This window comes from Hemibagrus wyckioides, linkage group LG20 (assembly GCF_019097595.1).
Source record: "Hemibagrus wyckioides isolate EC202008001 linkage group LG20, SWU_Hwy_1.0, whole genome shotgun sequence".
In the NCBI taxonomy this organism is placed as follows: Eukaryota; Metazoa; Chordata; class Actinopteri; order Siluriformes; family Bagridae; genus Hemibagrus; species Hemibagrus wyckioides.
In genome coordinates, this window is record NC_080729.1 from 13873447 (window position 1) to 13895961 (window position 22515).

General features: G+C 36.2%; 2 protein-coding genes across 5 annotated transcripts; one reads left to right on the forward strand and one right to left on the reverse strand.

Annotated features, from left to right (window-relative positions):
• The first annotated feature begins 720 nt into the window (after positions 1–720).
• On the forward strand, positions 721–18885 carry LOC131371153 (GRAM domain-containing protein 2B-like). 4 transcript variants are annotated; one of them, XM_058418966.1, is made up of 14 exons: positions 721–859; positions 952–1068; positions 9809–9952; positions 10527–10587; positions 11330–11399; positions 11573–11676; positions 12348–12446; positions 12525–12596; positions 13113–13178; positions 13486–13606; positions 14921–14992; positions 15147–15246; positions 16756–16863; positions 17237–18885. In XM_058418966.1, the coding sequence occupies exons 2-14, from the start codon at positions 989–991 to the stop codon at positions 17250–17252; spliced, it is 1113 nt and encodes a 370-aa protein (XP_058274949.1). In that variant the 5' UTR covers positions 721–859; positions 952–988; the 3' UTR covers positions 17253–18885. The 4 variants fall into 4 exon arrangements, with proteins under 4 accessions (XP_058274949.1, XP_058274947.1, XP_058274946.1 ...); XM_058418964.1 differs by lacking the exons at positions 721–859; positions 952–1068 and adding an exon at positions 5208–5366; XM_058418963.1 differs by lacking the exons at positions 721–859; positions 952–1068 and adding an exon at positions 8427–8757 and having other exon boundaries at positions 9782–9952.
• Positions 18886–20254: 1369 nt separating this feature from the next.
• Positions 20255–22020, reverse strand: admp (anti-dorsalizing morphogenic protein). The gene is made up of 5 exons (XM_058418917.1): positions 21598–22020; positions 21281–21417; positions 21075–21197; positions 20778–20973; positions 20255–20682 (listed from the first exon to the last, which is right to left on the reverse strand). The coding sequence occupies exons 1-5, from the start codon at positions 21890–21892 to the stop codon at positions 20255–20257; spliced, it is 1179 nt and encodes a 392-aa protein (XP_058274900.1). The 5' UTR covers positions 21893–22020.
• Between the last annotated feature and the right edge of the window lie 495 nt (positions 22021–22515).

Sequence of the window (22515 nt, forward strand, 5' to 3'; positions counted from 1 at the left end):
CATGGACCTCTTTTGGTAAGCACGGCATACCCCACAAGACCTGCTGTTTTGGCGACCCGGTCGTCCAGCTACCACAATCTGGCCCTTGTCGAGGTCACTCAAATCCTTACAGTTGCCCATTTTTTCTGCTTCCAACACATCAACTTTGAGAACTGACTGTTCACTTGCTGCCTAATATATCCCACCCCTTGACAGGTTCCACTGTAACAATGCAAGTAGATATTTTTTATTATTTAATGTTTAATTTGATATATAAACACACATACACACATACATTTCTGACAAATATACCAATATTTGGTGCATTAAACATACAGATGCAGGTAGAGGCACTCAATCTTCATATAGTGCTACTGAAATCTCCACTAGATGGTGATACAACTCACAACAGCAGGAAATATTCACAGTAATCCTGCAGTGGTGTTCAGAATTTATTTCTTGACATACCTGATTGAACTCATGGTCAAAGCTGGAAAAGCCCAAACCTGTGTTGGGTCTACTGAACAGAAACTGAGAAAGGATTTGAGAAGGATTCACCCGGGTGTTAAACCCTCAAAATTCCTGAGGCTTTTCATAAATATTAAAAAATACTCTGTCTAATTTAACCGCCTGGATGCTGTGCACACTTTTATTTTTTGTTTTTCTAAAAAGATGGAAGTCACTATTTCCCCTATTTGCAAATGTTTAACCTCAGGGGCTTTGTGTATTTTTTTTTCCCCTTTTGTTCAGAGGTCTCATTCTGCTTGTACTGGATCTCATTACTGTCTACAGGGCCTGTGTCCAGGAAACCAAAGGTAATCTAATCCTTCCCAGGGTCTAAAGGAGAGCTAGGATATCCTACTGACATCCTTAACCATAGGTAAATGCTCCTATATACATATATTTGTTGTTGTTGTTTTTTTTAAACATATTTAATGGTTTACATAGAATATTGGTCTTCTGTGTGTTGAGTGTGAATCCTTCAGCTGTTGCTTTAGAAGTCACTGAGATGGAAAAGAAGCGTAGCAAATGGAAGCGACGGCATTCAGAGGACAGCGAGGACAAAATGGTGGCCCACAGAGCCCTGAGGTGTGTTCATGTTAAATGTTAAAGAGTAAAGTTAATCATTTTTAAGGCACTGTGATGAAGGGGTGGTGACTTATTACAAAAATATGCAGGGGGGAAATATTGATTATTGCCAAAATGCGGGATTTAAAGTATGTATTGTATGATTAAAGATTTCAGGAATTTCTGAGGATTTACAACCAGGATTTTCCAAGTTACGTGTTTTCTCGACTTTGTGTATGAGCAGTGCAAAAACGAAACCACACAAGACTTTTCAGTGTGTTCCCATATCACTAAATACTCATCCAGGCATTAAGAAGTTTTTCTTTTTGCATTCTGTATTTCACTAAAGTTGTCACTTTATGCTGAAATTGAAAAAAACGCATGATTACACAAAACAACAGGCCCACAGTCTTTAAGTGAGCTCTTATATTTAGCCACCCAGACCAGACAGGACTGAAATGTCTAGCATGTGCTGGATAATACTGGTTCGTTTTCCCCTAGCACTACTGTTATCATGCTTTTTTGTTGTGTTTTCTTTCTTTTTTTCTCTCTCTCTGTGTTCTCTGATCATCTCACGTGATAGCGGTTTCACGGGTGTGGGTTGACCTGACAAAAGATATAATGTTTCCTGCCCAAGAAAGTAAAAGGTCATACAGTCAAAATGGACATAAATATGTTTTGCTGGATTCTCAAATCTGAACTGGTTTACTTTTCGCTTGCCGATTCACTAAAACATACGAAATCATACAAAAGCAACAGTGACTGTCGTACTGAATAGCAGCATAGATTCCGAGATTCAGCTGTGGTCACGAGGCTGCGGGTAATCATAGGCGTGCCGATATTCAGTACAGCAGCATGATGGAGAGTGTGATATTGCGTTTACACAACAGCTCCATAAACAAGAAATTAATATCGATCCAGACACAATATGGGCAAATATTTTGAATCTTTTTGGCACAGTCAGTGAAATATAGTTTCCAAAGAAGCTGGAGTGCATTGTGTTGCCATATAATGTAAAAACTGACCAAAATAGTACATGTAGTAATGGAACAGACTATTCCCAGAATTGTACTTTTATGTAGTGAGCACAGAGTGGAGCGGTACAAACTGTCCCGGTGCTGTGATAATAAATTTCAGCTCTCTGTCAGAACAGTCAAATTAATGGACTGGAACTAACTATTGTGTAATTTTCTATAGCAGCAGCTCCGACAGACATCGTTCCAGTTGCCTAAGACAAATCGCCTATTTGTATTATTGCGCTTGTTCTAATGCATTTCTTTTCTACAACAACAGCTCAGTCACATGAACTTGTATGCCTGAAAGCAAAAATATAACGTGTTGTTATTATCAATCATTATCGCTCATCATTATCGTATAAGGAGATTTATTTGTTTATGGAATGGGGTTTCGGTGTCAGTGCTTTGTAACAGTTTTCATCGTTAAAGAATCTTGAAAACTTTGCATTAATAAATAAATAAATAAATAAACAAACAAACAAGGGAACAACTGTATATAGCTGCTATAATGTAAGTGATAAAATGAACTAACACGATATTAAATGTTACTATATGCTATGGAATAAAAACACTTCCGTTACAGGAAAGTAATCAACGTCTACCACATGGATTATTTTTCCTAAATACTTCCATATTCATTGTCATATAACACTTTTCATTAGTCACTCCACCATGCTTTACATGAAGTGACTAGTCTGTTTTTTAAAAACAGAGATAATCTGGATTTTTTCCACTCTAAGCTGACTAGATCTGGTCATGATCTCTGATAATGGCTTCTGTAACAAAGGGTAGCAGGCCGCCCCAGGGCCTTATGAGAACAGGTGCACTGTGGATGATGCAAGCTGTAACAGTAGAGTACAGGAAGCTTCTGGAAACTCGAATACTTTTAAAGCTACACTCTTTCGCTTTGTATTTACCCCCCGTCTTTATCACTTTAACTGTCGGTTATATCGGACTGCTTATGTACTTGCGCTCTCGTTTTATATATAACAAGACAGGAAGGAGCAATCAATGTGCTAGAACGCAGACTTTTAACTTGTTTATTATGAATCATTGAAGACCTACACGTGTAACCCCAAGTGCTTTAGTGTTGCTTACTTTGTGTGTGTGTGTGTGTGTGTGTGTGTGTGTGTGTGAGTAGCAGGGGTGTGCAGGTGTGTGAAATGTACTTAATGCTTCTTGTACCACCAGAGGGATAAGCCATTGCACCAGTGGTGCTAATTTACCTTTGCCAAGGTTTGCCAAGCCTTCTCATTCTGTTGTACACCTGATATACAGGCAGTTCCAAAACTATTGGCACCCTTCATTAAAATGTTCATGAATGCCTGTATAAAAATCATGCACTGCCTGATCATTTAAGCTTAGACATATGGGGATTGTTGGTTATTTCATATTTTTGAACACATTTTTCTGTATATATTTTTTTTCCAAAAATGATTGGCACCCCGCTATTAATATCTAGTGAAGCAGTGAATAACGTCACTGAGTGACACTTATAGAGAAATCGTTAAAGCTCTTCCATGTACAACATTTCATGCGCCTTTGTTTGTTAGGTTTGCATATTTGGACAGCCCTCTCTTCTATTCACACCACAGGCTTTTAATAGGATGTAAATCCAAAGATGCCTGTTTAATCCATAGAGTGCTCTGTAAAAGTGTGTGAAACTGTTGAGTGGACATTTCTGAATTGTTTATATTACAGTATATATATATATTATATGAGCATAAATGTTGTACATATGTATAGTGACAACCTACAGAACTTATCATATAAAACTTATTTTAATATCCCAACCTGGGGGACAGAGAAATTTCATTACAGCGAATTAGAGTGAAAACATACAACATATGACGCATTATACAACAATTAGTTATGGTCACTAATTTGATTGGACCAGTCTTCTAAAAGTGCTGGTATTTAGGACACCAGCATTAGTACACTCTACTTACAATGGGCTCTTGGTCACTCTGTGCATTGAGAAACAGCTTTTCCAGCTTCTTCTCAGTGATGCTTCAAGGTTTATTGAGCTGACTGGACACTATGTCTGGTGGCTTGACAGGATGTTCCATTACAGAGAGCTGTGATTAATCTCTCTCAGTTTCAAACACATACATCATTTTTTTTTAGAAGTGCACAGGTGATGTTCCCAGTGAACCCCATGAACTCTATATCTTACATGCTCTGCCTCCATCTTGTACATAAGTACAAATAATTATATGTAACTATTAACATAGCCTTAAGGGAAAGCGGTCAGAACTGAGCAGTCTGGTGCTCAGAAATCTGAAACATAGCGAGTCCCGGTGCATGATACTATTGTCAATCTTCTAATGCTGGTTTGTATTCAGTATCTTTCACCCGTATGGTAAATAATTGGACCGTACGGCTCAGTCTAAAATCTCCTGCACCTTTTTATATAGAAGACAAAATAATGAACAAAACATGTTTTCGTGATGGTAAACAGCAGGAAGGAAGAGTATAAGGAAATGTATAGAGGGGTTGAATATCTCTAAATAACTATTATCCCATTACAGTCACTGGTCCTGACATGTTAACTGTGGTGGGTTGTGTGCGCGTGTTCTGGTTTGTCATGTCATTCGAGATATTTTTGGCATAGTTTGTGCTGTGTAAGAGTTAGTAAGCATGTCCTGGGTTCACTTTGTCCTAGTACAGATAAGAGATGCCGTCTTGTTAATATGACTTCTCACTACACGCTCATTGTTCATTAACCAGCTTCGTTACTAGTACTACATTCTTGTACATTCTATACAAAGTTGGTTCTATGAGTGTTATTGAGGTATATTGTTCCCCATGTCTCAGACTGCACACTCTCACCTAGATTTTCATGTTCACAACAAACCTGTAAGAATTCCTGTAAGAATGCTGATTGTAATCACCTGCGTGATGTGTATCTAAGCATTAGGGCAGAGAGTGTTCTAGCCAAACCCATGACTCCTCGTCACCTGTTCCCTCATAACTTTGCATAATGTCCATGGAGTTGTGGTGGTGTGACCACGCTTACTCTAAGAAACCCCTATTCAAACTCACTCCAGTGGGTGGTGCAAATAAAACCCATGCATCCATGGCAACTGTTGAAAAGGTGAAAGGAGTGGGCGGGGTTGATACAGCATGAAGAGGAGGAGCTTACACAGCTCCTGGGTATAATTACTATCAGCGTAAAAGTGTGTGCTGCTGAAAGCAAAAGTGTATGATTAGGAGGGAGACAGTGTGAGTGAAGCTGATCCAGCTGACGTTTTTAGACATGAATGGAAATAGAGACAGGAAATATTCACTGGACAGTATGGGGTGAGTTGACACTGTCGTGTTTAAATATGGTGGTTAGGATGGAGCTATAATTCTAGTGTGATGATGGTGAAACAGCCTATTAGATCCTATTTTGAAAGTCAACTATTGTCTAGAGTACGCTTTAAAGTTAAGGTCTTAACTCTAGATCTTATTTTAATATTTTATTACAGTTGGAGCCACTGCCTAAGAAAATATGTGGTGTCTATGTCTCTCATGTCTGGCACAGTGTACAGTTCAAATTGAATGCAAACACACAACAGGAACGTGTGCTGCGTCTAACACAAGATGGAGCTGTAGATGATACACACCTCATGAAACCTATTCATAATGCTTTACACGGAGAGACATAATAAATATGCTCTATGTAATTTTAAGCAGCAGACAATAGTTGTCAGGTAATTACAGGTAATTAATTAGGTAATGTCTGTAGTAATTATTTAAATTACATACATATTTTTAAGTCATTTTCATAGTTTAGTCTTTAATGATTTAGTTCCCAAGATCTTAACCCAAGTAAGAGCGCAATTACTCATCTCAGTACCGAATACTTAGTATCCTGATCAGAATCAACTCAGAAGTATAGGAAAGATTCACAAAAGAAACAGACATCTGCCTCATAATCACACACTGAATTAAAGATCTATCTTTGTGTATGGCTTATTAACACCAGCTTTAGTTCTAATCTCTTAAATGCTAGCTAGCACGCTAATCCTAAGTTTGGATTTGTTAGGAAAGTAGATTTCTTTACATTATTTTTGATGCTAAAAAGTCAAAAATGTGTTGTTTTAGCATGTAGCAGTAACATGTATCGTAAAGATTCTTCTTCTGAAATGTAGTACAGATATTTCACACTATTGAAGATATTGCACCTTCTTCACTTCCCAAAATAGTAACTTTCTAACTTTGCTAACATTCTGTAATCTCTTGATTTTTGTCTCTTAATTTTTTAATGTTAGGCTGTTTTTATTTTCTTAAACAACTAACTATACACAGCTCCTCTGAAACATGTCAGTAAGTGATCAGTTTTTATTGTCATTCTAATTCAACAGAATGCTAACAAAATACAGTTTTTTCCTGAGTCAGGGAACTAAACACCTAACGATTTACTAAAATATACAACAGAGAAACATTATATATATTTTTGGGTGTGCTGCTGTAAGACTGATTATGATGAGGTATGTGAAGGTTTAAACTGTGATAAGGAGGACCTTTTACAAAGTCTTATATCTTGTGGAAAAAAGGTACTCATGAGTGCTGGGGATTTGGCGTGAATTCGGTGCAGTCTTTAACCCTGAGGGGAACAAGATAAACAGTTTGTATGATGGATGAGTTGTGTCTGCGCAGATGCTTCAGGCTTTCCTTTTGGGTCTACACTGTTACACACTGGTGCCTCTTTTTTAGCTAATAGTGAGAGTCCATTTACTTGGGGATGTTTGTCATCAGTTTCTCTGTTCAGTTTACTATAGACTGAATTAGCCATACCATGTTGATAAAATAACCACGTAGTAAAATATTGAATGTAAAAAACTAACCTGCTACTAACCACGAAAAGTTTACACCTGTAATATAACTATATACTTCCTGTTTAGTTACATTTTTAAGTCTTTGCTGCATTTTAGATGCTACACGATCTATCTGCCCCCTTTTCAGCACCCCAAATAACTAAAATAACTGAAGGTTAAGCAAGGAATAGAACAAAATAATAAATGACAGCAAGCAACAAAACAGTTATTTCCAAGCACAAGTGAGTTATTTTTCTATAGCTGTATATCCTGAAGTGCTTTATTCCTCTAATACCCCCAGCGGTCTTCTGATACAGTATCCCATCCTCCTCGATGTTCAGCATATTGTGCGTTCTGGGATGCTTTTCAGTTGTAAAAAGTGTAAAGTTATCATAGTTTTCCTATAAACTTGAACCAGTCTGGACATTCTCATCAACAAGACATTTCCACTCGCAGGACCACTGCATGCTGGATGTGTGAACTCTGTGTGTAAAAATCCCAGGAGACCAGCAGAAATTCAAACTAATCAAGTCACTGAGATCACAGCTTGATGTTTGATATGAACATTACGTGAAACTCATATCCTGTATCTGCAGGATTTGATGTGTTGTACTGGATAATAGTGTGTTTGCATAAATGATAAAGAGTGCACAGGTGCTGGAGTTCAAGTGGCTTGAGTTTGGCATCGTTTTTAAAAATAATTGACGTTACAGGTGGGGTTCAGCCAAAATGATTAGTATTGTTATGACAGAGACTTTCCATACGGTTAGATGTTCTCTTTGTGAATTGGTTAGGTCTGAATTATACCAAACGACATTTTGGAAGTATGGATATAATGTGTCTAGTGGTTTATAAACCAAGTTAAATCATTATTAAAATCCATTTTTATTCTTTCATAAGAATCTACTCTTTGCAGTAACATACTCAAAACTATACATACACTACCAGTCAAAAGTTTGGACACACCTTCTAGTTCAATGTTTTTTGTTTAGTGACTTATTTTCTACATTCTAGAACAATACTGGAGATTTCAAAACTATGAAATAACACACATGGACTTAAGTAATTCATATGTAATGACAACAAAAAACAGTCAGTTGTTATTTTAAGACACGAAGGTCAGGTGTTCTGGAATAGTTCTTGCAAGAACAGTATTGTCAAGTGCATTTGCAAAACCCATCAAGCACCATGATGAAACTGGCTCACATGAAGACCATCCCAGTAAAGCAAGACCAAAACTGACCTCTGCTGCAGAGGAGAAGTTCATTTAGAGTGACCAGCCTCAGAAATCACCAATTAACAGCACCTCAGATTAGAGCCGTTATGAAGGCTTTACAGAGCATCAGTAGCAGACATATCTCAATATCAACTGTTCAAAGGACATTATTGTGTATTTCGGCCGCCTTCAGCATTGTTTTACAATGTAGAAAGAAATAAACGTCAGGCGTATATAATATATATAAACGTATATATATTTACTGAAACGTGTTGAATGATGTTACATATATCATCTAAAAACATGCTGATATTACATTAATATGACATGCTTTGAAATTGAAAGTGACAGCACAGTATGTACGCTGATCCTCCTTCGTTTTTCTTTTGTCTCAATGATCTGGTTTTCACCCGGAAAAAAATTAAACGGTTAAAGGGAACAGGTTCCTCTGCTTTTCAGCAGCTTTAGAAAGTCAGTTGCATTCAGTTCAGTTGTATTAAGCACAATCTATGCACATACCAGTTTAGGAGGTATGCGCTGTCAGTTAATAAAGCATTCATGAGGTGTTGCGTTGTGTGAAGTGCTACACTCTTAGCCTTGAGGAGCACATTTCATTATCAGGAGTCAGGAACGCTGTCTGTTTGTAGGAAATGGAGTCAGAATCTTCTGGACGGTAAACTCTTTCTATCTATGTTGTCAACCTTTTACATTAGAAATGACTGGTATAATAATCTAATGATTGTAGGAGTTTTTGGAGAGAACGTGGAGAGCTGATAGAAAGTCAGCTCATGCAATATATGTTCTGTTAATGTTAAACTTATTTAATGTTAATGCTATAAGGGTTTAAAGTTATTCTGCTTGAAGCTATTTTGGCTATACGTTATCTCCGTAGATCGGGAATGTGCTAAAAAACAGATAAAGTTGTTGTGTCAGAAGTCTCTTGCCTCGTCTATCAAAACTTCTGTGACGTGAATCTTTATTCTAACTCTTCATTTGATATACTGTGTGCTATGAATGTCTGCAGTTAGCAGTTTAATGCAATGTGACACTGAGCCTCCGGGGACCTGCTATTACAAGATAAAGATTTCTTCAACGTATCACTTTTCACATCAGCATTCAGTTTACTGTTGAAAACTGCTGACCTGCCAAACAGTTCCCGTCGCCACCGACTGTCTTGAAACAAAGAGTCAAATTACAAGAAAGCATTCGGTTTCTACAGGCTCTATGTTTAAACAGATAAAAACTTAATGTTCATGCCGGTGTCGTTTGTTTAGCTATTAAACGTTAATAAATATCTTAGTTTCATCAAACCGTGACCTTGGGATTAGACTGAGGTTATCCGTTGTGTTTTAAAGTATATTTAGTGTAAGTAACACATTTGCAGTCTCGAGGCACATTAATAGGAACACCTGGACACCTCATTAATCAGCAGCTATACTATCAGCCAATCATGTGGCAGCAACACAATGTAAAAGATTCACATTTTAATTATTTAGTGGTTTGTTTTGTTTGTTTGTTTTGTTTTATGCATACAGAAAATGAACCGCTTCTGAAGATAATTGTTTGTAAAATTCTATAAAGATATGCTAAATTACACCTCATCCACTAGATAAAGATTAAAACGACAACGTAAATGAAAAGACGCTGTTCGTTATTTAATTAATATCCATTTTGTTCTGTTTATTGTTCCGTGTCAGTGATGTTATCACATGTCCCTGCTGTAGCTATTCCCTGGATTGTGGAGGATCTATGGGGAAGTCCAAAGACTGTAAAGTGAGGAGGGGTTCTGAGAGCATGAAGTGTCGATTCCTGGAAGATGCAAATTTCGAACCCATGAACAAGAGCCTCCAGAGAAGCAGCTCCATACGGTTAGCACATGGTGTACACGCAAGCCATTTCACAGCCACTGCTTTTGTATTACAGGACTTATTAAACAGCAGTATGCATATGTTATTTTTGCTTTAATTATTACTTGCCAGCAGGAATAGCTGAAACGACACTTTAATGCATTACGGGGCTGGCAGCTAGCATGACATGCACAGTGCATACACTTTAATTATGAACTCAATACAATTCAGTGTTGTTTTATAACACCTACTGAGTCTGTTGAGTTTCATGGAAATGTGATGAATTTAATATTACTGCAGTTTGGCAGGACATTTACTCTTAGTTGCTGTTTTATTAGATACACTTATTATACCTAGTACATCATTATACATCTTTGCATAAAACATTTTATGGGCTTTCTAGTTATTATCACCTCCTATAAAAAATGTGGATTGAGCAATTAAACAGCACTTAGGCTTCGTGCTTTAATAACTCATATTTGCTTGACAATAAAAAGATAAACGAAATAAGATAAAACATAAGACAATATGAATTTCCAAGACTCAAATTTCTATAGAGCAATATATCTTACAGAGATTACAATGTGTCCAACAGAACCACCAGCACAATAGAGGAGGAGAGGGGCGAACAGACAGATGGACTTATGAATCGCAGTGTAAGTGTCCTTCTTTTCTTTTAGATGTATATTTCTGACCACTCAATAATTAAAAAATTTATATGAGATTATTATTATTATTATTATTATTATTATTATTATTATTATTATTATTACATCGCAGTGCTGCAGAATTCATTAACTGATTCATTTTCTATAACAACAGCTCTAACAGTAGTTTCAGCTGCAACGATTCTATTAATGTGCTGATTTTAATAAATTATCTATCTACATAAACAGATTTTTTTTGCTGTTGTAGTATGATTTTCTGCGAGCAGACATTTATTTATCATTGCTTTGCATCAGTCAAAGGTAAAGATGTTGTGAAACAGGAAAGTCTTGAGGATGGACGGCTTTACAATTTTTTATTGACAGTACGTTGTCGGTTTATTTAACGTCATGATACAGAAAAAAACCATAACGGCTGTTGAGGAACTGTTTATACTATCTTCATCCTGCCACTGGCTATTAAAATAGCCAGTGACAGTGACATGGCATTGAACGTGTAATAAATAAAAAAATAACAGCTGTTTATAGTTAATACTGTAAAGTGATAATGAATGAAATGGTCTCTCGGAGACTCCACAACAAACAAAACAAAACAAAAAAATGATGTTTTATTCTTTAATAATTATATAGTTATTATAAAAACTTTTTGATATTTTAAACATTTAATATATGTATTTATATATATATATATATATATATATTTTTTTTTTTTTTTTTTTTTTTTTTTTTACAGAGTTTCAAAAACCATAGCAAAACATTCCACAAGCATTTCCAAATCAATGAGACAGATGATCTAATTCATGGTGAGTATTGTTTACATTTATTGTCAGCTTCACCCTGCATTTCTTAGGACAAACCTTTTTTTTTTAAACTAAATGATTCACATAATTTCGTGCTTTTCTCCTTAAGTCAAGGAAATAGTTCAGATGTTCAAGATCCAGTGATGACTATCAGTGTGTTCTTTTCCCTTTTCTAGCTTTCACCTGTGCTCTTCAAAAGGAAGTGCTCTACCATGGCAAGATGTACGTGTCCCTTCAGCATGTGTGTTTCTACTCCTCTGTTCTACTGAAAGAGACCAAGGTAAGACCTGGAAATCTTCCCTGAGTGTTTCATTGTAATAACAAAAAAAACTGTTTTCTAGATTCCTATAGGTTTCAATGTGTGAGTCATTTTTTTTTTTTGTCATCATTGTGCTGATTATATATTTTATATATGTATGATTAAACATATAGCACTTTACATAAAAGTGCTGATGATTTCTTTATTCTGCTAAATATTTATTATTTATTTATATATATAATTATTATATTATATATTTTATTATATATATATATATATATATATATATTTAATAATATATTAATATTATTATATTATATTATAATTATTAATTATTAATACCTTATCATGCTTAATAATATACATTTTCCTTTTAAATATATATTTTATACAATATTTAAAAAAATTATTTAAAATTAATATATATATATATATATATATATATATATATATATATATATATATATATATATATATATATATATATATATATTTGTATATGTAATTATTAAAATAATTATTAATTATTGATACCGTATCATGCTTAATAATATACATTTTAATTCATAGAATTTATATAATATATAAATTATGATTTAAAAAAGTATCTGGATTTTGTCCCTGAACTCCAATCCTACATAATGTTAATATTTTATTCTGGGTTTTTTTTCTTCTTTGTTTTTTTTGGCCAGGTTCAGATACATGTGTCTGACATCCAGATTATAAAGAAGAAGAACACAGCACGGGTTGTACCCAATGCAATCTCCATCGTCACCAACACTGGAGACAAAGTATGTGCTTTGCATGGTGTATTAAGAATGAATACATTTTGTCACTTCTTTATTATTTCTTCCATTCTTCTCTTTCAGTATCTGTTTGGGTCGATACGCAATCGAGACGTGTGTTTCAAGGTCCTGAAGTCTATATGTCCACAGCTACAGGTTGGTAATATTACTTTATTAGTTTTGTTGTTACTCCTCTGAGTGCTTAGAATGTTAATATATGATGAAAAGAGATGTAATAAACATAGAGATATATAGAGAGAGTGGTTAAAAAAAGTGTTGACCTACTGGGAGTAGAACAACTGGTAACATTTTACAATAACAGTAAACGAATAATCCTGCACTAATAACAAAATGATATATATATATTTGAGTGAAGGCATACAACATGACACTAATAACAAAATGATATACATATATATTTGAGTGAAGGCATACAACATGACATATGACATATGGGACATTTGCTTATTTAGGGTCCCTTCAGGGAATCATCCGGATCTGAATCTCCAGAGTTTAGAAAATTGCACCAGTCTAGAGTCTCTGTAGTTACTGAAACATGAGGGTTTTCTTTTTTTAATATGGTGATGGGTTTCCACAAAATGTAAATCAGTTCAGGTAGATGTAAAGGTCTATGTACTCAAATTTGAGTAAGTTTTCCTGTTTTTTCCACAGGATGTAAGCAACGGAAGCCCTCAAATGTCTTCTGCAGAAAACGTCCACGAACTGGAAGCCGATACAGTAAGAATACTCATGAGAAATAATAAAAGGAATTAATTTATAATTATTTTGCCACTTTTGGCAATGTACCATGTCACATAAATGAGCCTTTTAAGTCCACATAAAGTGAAATAATAGAAATATATTTAATATTTAAAGTAACAAAACAAAATCAGCAGCTTGAAACTGCATTTTAGTACAACAAGTAGTAAAAGGGTCCTATATGGAACCCTCTGTAATAGGATCTATTGAAGGGTTTTGAATAGAACCCTGATATTAACTTTTGTTTGTTGTTGTACTTCAGTACTCATAAGATTTCTGTTTACAGATTTCCAGTCATTCCAGTCAGGAGGACAGTACAGACCCTCACAGGTCCTCTGATTCTGGGCAGAACAGGACGACAGGCCGCAATGTACCTTTATCATCATCAGTGTCCAGCACTTCTCACGGTCAGTATTCTCTACTTAATTCACACAGTATATATAGTATATAGACACACATACAGTATTTATAGTATATAGTATATATAGTACAATAAAAAAAATAAAATCTAATGTTTTCACTGTTAACTATTTGAAAAAATTTGTTGGTGCTAAATCTTAAAGCTATATATACTGTATATTAGTTCTACTGTAATAAATGTCTTTTATGATCATTTGGAAATGAATTTACTTTTTAATAATCACACAAACATAAGATTCAGTACTAGAGCCACTATAAATCCCCACTCCAATCCCGTCCAGACTCCACACATTAGCTCTCTCTCACTCACCTGCCTATCAAACCATTTGCATTCATCGCTCTTTTATAGCAGTTTATTTGCTGCCTGTCTCTGAATGATTTGTTATTCCTGCATGCAGTTTCTCTGGCCATTATTCTTGATATTTTCTGGCTCGTTATTTTTTGCTTCTGCCCTTTATTTGGATTGCCCTGCATTGATCTCTTTGCCTATTATTTCTCTGCTGATTTGTATTGTCAATAAGGAGCTTGGTATTACATCCATCTGACTTTATCTTGTGACAGGAGCTATGTACATTCATCTTGTTTTGAACCAACAAATTCATTCTTTGTCAGTTCAAGTTCTGAGAAAAACTGTCACAGAAAATTTTTTTAGAAAGTTTTGTTTTATTTTGTTTCATTCTGACGAAAGCAGCGAAGACTTTTATTTAAACTTTTGCTGCTGTTTCTGTTAGCATGAAACAAAATGGAACAGAATTCACAATATCCCTAAAACTAACCCTGTTTCTATTTCCCTGATGCAAACAGTACATTCTCATAATCTTTACTGATAAGAGCCTACATGCCCACATAACCACACCTAAAAGAATCTATTAACACAAAGTTTATCTTCACTCATCATTCTGTTTTACTAGCTAACGTAAGCTAACCTTACTATTTCTTTCAGCAAAAGTTAGACATATTTATAATCTTCACTGATAATTCTAGACTTTTGCTTAACATAAGATAATCTAAAAGGATTTTTGACCGAAAAAAAAAGTTTAACTTTCACGTATGTTTATCATCTTCACTGATAATTTTATCCTGCTTGCTAACAAGCTACCCTAAAAGAATTTCTGACAGGAAAAGTCTGATATTCACAAATTATATATGTACATATTTATAATCTTTACTGCTAGTGCTAGCCAACTAGCTAGTGTGTGCTAATCGGACAGGATTCCTGTAATAGTGTGAGGTGAAACAAAGATTCAGACACTGTTTTTGGTTCTCTGGTTATTGATGAATATCTTGACTTTTTTTTTTAGTTGAAACAAGGAACAACTCGACAACATGGAACAGCACCAGCAGAGATGGCAGTTCTTCAGAGGAAAACACAGGTAAAAAGCTGAATGCACATACGCACACAATATTGCTTAAGATGAACACATGCATGATGTGGAAAAATCAATTTTTATCAACATTTCAGTTTGTTCTGTTTGCTAAGGTCAGATGCTAATTCGACAATTTTCCTGCCCTGTGTTCTATAATTAGCTGTCTCCTGGGTGGCCATGGTAACAGAGAAGATCAGATATTTTCTCTCCTTGGGAGGCACAACCAGCATCAACAGACTCATCACTGTCTATCTCATACTGTAAGCTCTTAATAATATCCCATATTGTAAGGAGCGCAGGCACGGTATTTCCTGGTCGCAAGGGTTTTTTTTAATATAATCTCTTTATATTAAATTCAAAATAATATGTAGCTTTACGTATAATAAAAAAGAATCTCTGTTGATACCCTGTTCGTCTGTGAGGGCATTTGAAGAATGCAGTTGACACGTCCTATGTGCTAACAGCACTTCTCTTATACAACAGCAATTAAATAATATATATATATATATATATATATATATATATATATATATATATATATATATCAGAGCATGCTGCTATTACAGAAAATGAATCAACAGCCATGAGAATATTTAGGAACATAAAAGTGCTGTCACTTCTTTGCAACACCTTAAACGAACACGACACACATGATTGTTTTTCATCTGATATCTTGTGCGGGTTTGGGGAATTTTGCTATAAGCCTGAAGGACAGACTTTCCAGGAAATTCACCTCAACCTAAATGCCATGCAGCTGTTCTGGAAGACACTGAATCAACACCATGAACGTATCTGATCTGCAGGGTCAATTGGATTTGTTGGTGGATTAACAGATAGACTTGTGATGTCTGGGGTGTGAGTGTCAAGGCTGAAGCTAATGGGACAATAGCTCAAAAATGTACATCCTCCATTCGTTAAATTCTTTTTGGTTTTTGACGCATTCCTTTAAGAAATGTAGTTTCCTTTAGTTCCATGTTTTAGTAGCTGCTATGCTGTTCGCAGTAGAGCTTTGTGTTCTCACGCAACACTTGTCAATTTCACTGCCACTGGGTTGACTAGATTTGGCTAAAGTGGGCTTTCAATTAAAACTCTCAATAATCAATAAAACTCTTTCACTGTTTTGCTGACAAGGCTTGCACTGGATGTGGAAAATCATAGAAATAATTCATGCAAATGAAATATCTCACACATTACCTCAGTGTCAGTTTTGACACTAAGACATTCATAGGACACTTTTCAAGATGTTACTGGGCTTGGATGTAATGAAAAGAAATTTTTGCCTCGCATCAACAGGGTTGTGGGATTGATTCCCGTCTCTGCTCCATGTGCTTGGAGTTTGCATGTTCTCCTCATGATCTAGGGGTTTCCTCTAAGTACTCCAGTCCAAAGACATGCATTGTAGGATGATTGGCGTCTCTAAATTGTCCATAGTTTATGTGTGATTGTGGAACCCTGTCCAGGGTGGCCCCTGCTCTGTGCCCCGAGTCATGTGGCATAGACTCCATGTTCCACATGACCATGTGTATGATAAGTAGTACAGAAGATGGATGGATTGTGAGAAAATGGCATGCTTCAGGGGCATGTGGATGTTAATGGTTGCTTTCAGAGAGTCTCTCACTGTTTCAGCTTAATTGCAGTAGCTGAGGAATATCTGGCTTATTACTTGATCAGTCAGTAATTATAGAGTCATTGTAGCTGCATTAATAATTATGTCAGTGGAAGGTTCTCTGAAGGATTGTAACACAAAATGTGTGTGTGTGTGTGTCTAGAGCTCTGCTCCTGCTCCTGTCATCTGGCTATATTGGTCTGCGTATTGCAGCTTTGGAAGAGCAGCTGAGCACACTGGGATCAGCGACTGAGCTTGGCCTACAGAGATCGTGAGGAACTATACAACTACACACCCACTCACACACTCACGTGTGTTTCACATGAGAAACACGCCTCTCACATGATAAGCACATACACGCAGAGAGTGGGAGGAGTTTATAATCAGATAGGCATGGAGTATTTCAATAAAATGAAAGACAACTGCTCTTATCTGTGACAGCATTAGACTTGCAGGCATAGTTACCATGACACTGTTGTAGACTTTTCATGATACGATCATTTGAAACTGAAAGAGAACTGCGAAAATATCTTCTGTCTGAAGTCACTGGAGTTCACAATCAATTCATTTCCAAACAGATCTATTGTATGCTTTGTGTGTTTGTGTATCTCCCCTACAATTAAACCTCCCCTTCCTTGTCTCAGGTATAAGGAAACATAACACCTTGCATGCATGAAAGCCTGAAAGATCTTGGAGGTGTCAAAACAAGGAACTCCTCGTCCCTTAACATGCAGAACAACATGAGTCTTCGCTGCCACAGTGAACTGATCGAGAATCAATCTGAAGCCAGCAGACTATATTCCCAGCAGGTCTGCTCCGACTCAGGCTCCAACCGTGTCCCAAATAGTTCACTGCATTTGTCTGGGTGATGTGACTGAATGGAGAATTAACTCTTTCATGCATGGCATCCACCCTCAGTTACAGCTGAATTCAAAGAGTGAAAGTGTTGTTTTAGAAACGTTTTAGAAATAAATAAGACTCTGTGCCACTTGATAGCACAACGAGACATCAGATCATTACTTTAATGGAACTCAAACCATTAATCTGATCAGGGTTGCCAGGCTCATGGTTTTTCTTTACATCGTATTGGACTACATTTAGAACACGGTTATGACAAAGTAAAAGTGTGAGTGCAGACAATGTACTTTCAGTGTGGATTATGTTCATACTAAACAATGATTAAATGTGTACTGTAGATGCTACAAGTTAGAAACACATGCATACCACAGTGAACTTGTTTCCTCAGACAAAGAAAAACAAATGAGGGATCATTTCAAGACATTTTCAAAATGTAGTTTGGCTGGATATTTTGCTGACACCTGGCAACCCTTATCTAGATAATCATACCCCAAACTTTTTATCCAGGACACCTGATTGTCTGAGGTATTCTGCACATTGATTATACTTCTTTAAAACCAGCTGTCCACATACATGGACATAACTGTTTAGACTTTATAGCTGAAATTAGAATAAAAATTGCTCTATAACACCATGCAGCTCATTAATGTCCTGGTTGTTAGACCACAGTGGTCTATGCAAGAGTTAATTTATTGTTAGTAGTACATAAATATTTATACTTTCAACTACTGACTCTGTAGCCCATCGACTTACTAATATCTTTTAAACAGTCGAAATGATTAAAATTGAATATTGTTTGTTTTATAGATTAGACGCAAATATTGACAGTGGACCGAATCTGCATAGGTTTTAAAGAATTGGTGCATGAAAGGGTTAATGCATGGGGACATGCTGCTTTACTACATAAAGATACTAAATGTCCCTCGGCCTAGCTCATTCGGGCCTTTAAGCTATGTAACTTTTTAAATAGAAATTCTTTTAACGGTGTGACTTTTTCTTTTTTGCTTTTTGCACTAAACAGCCTGATTATATAAATAGAATTAATCTGACACTTCATCAGTTCACTGTCTGTAATGTACTTTGGTAAATACGGGCTGGTATCTGCTTTTATTTCCAGCAGCTTTTCTTTCTTTTTGTCTACTGTGTTGTGCATAGAAACTCTAGCTGTCATTTTACACATTGTCTGCAAAACTACTTTTTGTAAATGTGACTAGAAAACAAGAGCTCCTGCTATTGATTTTCTTTTTTTTTTTTCCATCATGTAGTCTGATTCTCAGCAGGCACTTAAGTGTAAGTTAAGTAAATGTTTGTGCTTAGTTCTTCCAGCTTAATGATTTAGTCCGTACAGCTACATGTATCTTTAATTTCCACAGAATTATATTTGAACTACTATGTGTTATGAAATGATTAAATAAAAGTCTATATTTTTTATTAAGTGAGAGTCTTAAAACTATCATTGAAGAACACGCAAGATTTTAGATTTTTTTAGGTTTGTTCAAGGCCATTTCCAGAATTTTAATAAGATTTTGTATGTTTATTAAAAACATAGAGCTCTCTGTTGCTGAATTATACATCGGCAGAACACACATTAAATCCAAGCTGAAATAATTCAGATACTTATTTCTTGACTTAGTGAGGAAGTGACCAGTAAAACAGGCCAATAAGGACTTAATAATAAATAATAATGCTTTTGAAAATGATTGTAAATAAATTATGGACACTTGGTTATGCCTCACAGACCCATTGACAGTATATATTATCAAGGGTTCTATTACAGTTTTATTAATTTACAACTTATGTCTCCATCTACTGGTTTGTTTCATCAGTGAAAAATCACTTATGGGTTTTTTAAATTCTCGAAACTTTTAAAAAGTTATGCAAAGAAATGACCAATACATGGGACACACAGATTTTCTTTTCTTTTGTAGACATTTATTTATTTATTTGGTTTACTAATTTAATAAATACCATATCACCTTCAGTGTAGCTATTTATTTATAGCTGATTTTATACCAATTTAATACATTATGTATTAAAAGAAGCAGCAGTTACTCAGAGCATAATGTACTTTATTAGCTCATTAAAATCTTGACAAAATCATAAAAAACAAATACTCAAGATACAATAGCTGATGTTGAATTCACAACCATGCAATTATCCAATCAGTTTTAATTATTATTACATTTAATTTTATACTTTATACTTTTATATATTACTTTATTAAATAAAATTAATAATGATCAGAATTCATTAATCTAACAACTCATTACTTTTGTAAATGAATCATGTGTGGAGAAACAAACTCCTGAATGTGAGTTCAGTCCCTTCAGTTCATTCAGGTGATGGACTGAAATTTGCTCCTAATTAACACTTACTGATAGATTTTCACACATACTACATTATATCTTGTGACCAATTTGATTCCTCCTTTGTCAAGAAATGAGTGAAATTTATGTCAAAAAATAATAACCTCAAACCATTTTTTCTACAATTTATTTAAACTTTATAATAGTTCACAACATGCATTATACAAATTTACAGTGACCCACTCAAGCTCCTCCATATATTAGTATTTATGTCTATTTACATATTATACAAAGCTGTAAGAAGCAGTCTGTCATTTCAACTGGTCAGATTTTACATGATACCACACACCATTCATCAGTGCTTTTCATTTTGCAGTACAGTAGCAAAACCTCGTGAAACCAACATTAAATGTTTTTGTATAATCAGTGAAATACATCCCTACTTCCTACATCCGAATTGGAGTTCTTTAAATACATAATATATACAGATTCATGATCTCAGTGGCAACCACAGCTTCCTGCCACCATGTCATCGTACTGCTTCAGAACTACATTCTCATCATCATCGAAGTACAGGAGGTTGATAGAGAAGAGCTTGTCGGGCACACAGCATGGCATCTCTATTCCTTTGGTGAGCTTGAGTGCGTTTATGATGGACTGCACTGTAGCATGATTTGTGGGTCTCATGTTTTGGCCCAGAGGAAAGGGACAGGACCCTTTGCAATGGTATGCATTGTAGCCACGGGGAGACACGATCCATCCAGACCAGCCAATCTCCTCAAAGTCAACGTAGAGTGGCAATCTTTGGCATGGCTTCCTATCTGGGTCTTCTTCATAGTCAAGGGAGCGAGCACTACGATGACCAGGGCCTGGGAGAGTCAGGCTGGGCAGAGGTAGCTTGGGGCTGGCTGGTGAATCATCAGATCCTGGAGAAGAAGAAGTTCAGATTAAAGGAACCTGTCTAAACATTTTCCCCTGCTGAAGAGAAGGACATTAAAACTAGCATAAATTTGTGCTATACCTTTCAGAACACCTTCTGGAGTGGTGACACGTCTGCCATCGTCAGTGAAGAGGACCAGCATGGGCTGCTTGCTGTGATGGTGGTTCTGCCCCGAGGCAAAACGCACTGTCCTTATGTCCAGCTGAATGCCTGCCAGAGTCCGCACGGTCACTAGGAGACCCAGGTTACTGTGCTCATCTGTCATCCATGTGCGGACCTGAGGAAAATTATCATTAGTTGTCGCCAGTGCTATCAAACTATTTAATCAGGTTTTATTAAATTTCTGAGACCCATTTTAATATCCAGGATTCAACTCACCGCTTGCGTGACGGTGAAAACTTCCCAGCCGTTGGAGTGAATGGGAATGAGTCTTGAAGACACAAGCCTCTTTCCTTGTGAAACGTTCAGTTTAGTGTTGTCAAGAAGCTGATACACGCTGACCTGTGGATAAAAGGCAGACGTTTTTGTTTACACTTGTTTCATTTCTCATTTTTTAAGTGTTTAAGGATCTTTAAGGATCTTACCTGACAGAAGTGATGTCTGCTGAAGGTGAGTGATGCTTGAGGTCTCAGCTTGAACAGATGCAGCTCTGCTGTGAGCACCTTCTCATTTCTGGCCACAGTGGACAAGTTGAACATGAACTCAACCTGCTGACTGTGTACTGTTCAAGAGAGATGAAGGAAACAAACACATTTATAAGACACAGGGAACAATTGAAACACGGACCTGATGATGATGATGATGATGATGATGAGGTCACGTGCACTGTGTAGAAGCAACTTATTTATCCCTGCATCAGAAAAAAAAAAAAAATACATCGTGCTTGAATTAAATAACTTACATTTGTCAAAGAAACTGCGGACTGTGTTTCCCTCCAGTAAAGTAGGGTCTTTAGTGACCCCGTCCACATCCGCCACCGTGTTGTACAAATCGAGCATGTACTGAGGAGGCTGCTTGTGGCCTCGACCTGGAGAAGCAGGAGGATCCTCCATCCCAAAAACCTCCAAAAGGCGTTTAATAGCAGCCAAACGCACTTCCTCCGACTCATTCTCCACGGCAAAGCGGTTTAACTCTATAGAAGGCCTAGAGTTAACGAGGCCAACTATAGAGACGAGGAAGACGACAGCGGAGAACATGGCGATCAGGTTCTCTGGAAACTTCGTGTTCAACTGAAGCGACTGAGTGAACACCTCTACATCCCCGGCGTTTTATATGAAATCTCTTAGGTCATCGGTAAACAGCGATAAAGAGGTGCTATTTGGTCGCGAATGTAAGTCAATAATCGGCGAAATGTAGCGCAAAGCTAAATGGTGGTGTTAACAAGGTGTGAACCTGACTGGGTGATTAGCTCTCTGCCTCTCTCTCTCTCTCTCCTCCACTCCGGGACAACACACCAAAATGTTTTATTAAAAGAGTCGCATTTTTAAAGGTTTTTTTAAAAATCTCTCAAACGTGAATATTTTTTTTTCTAAAGAGAATCCTTTAAATGTCAAGGTTGTGCTTTAAAACAGGGGCGCAGTAGGTGAAGAAGGTGAAGAGAGGCAGTATGGAGAAGGCAGGGTGTGGAAGTTTGCTCACCACAGGCGGCTAACGTCCCTTAAAATGGATCCATTAATTGTAGACAAAACGGGGATAATTTAATACAGGGACAACAATTACACTGACAAACAAAAACGTAAACCGCTCCAGACACCTGCACAAATAAGGTCAGATAAGTCTAAGGTTTAAGCGACGTTTATTTATTTATTTATTTATTTAA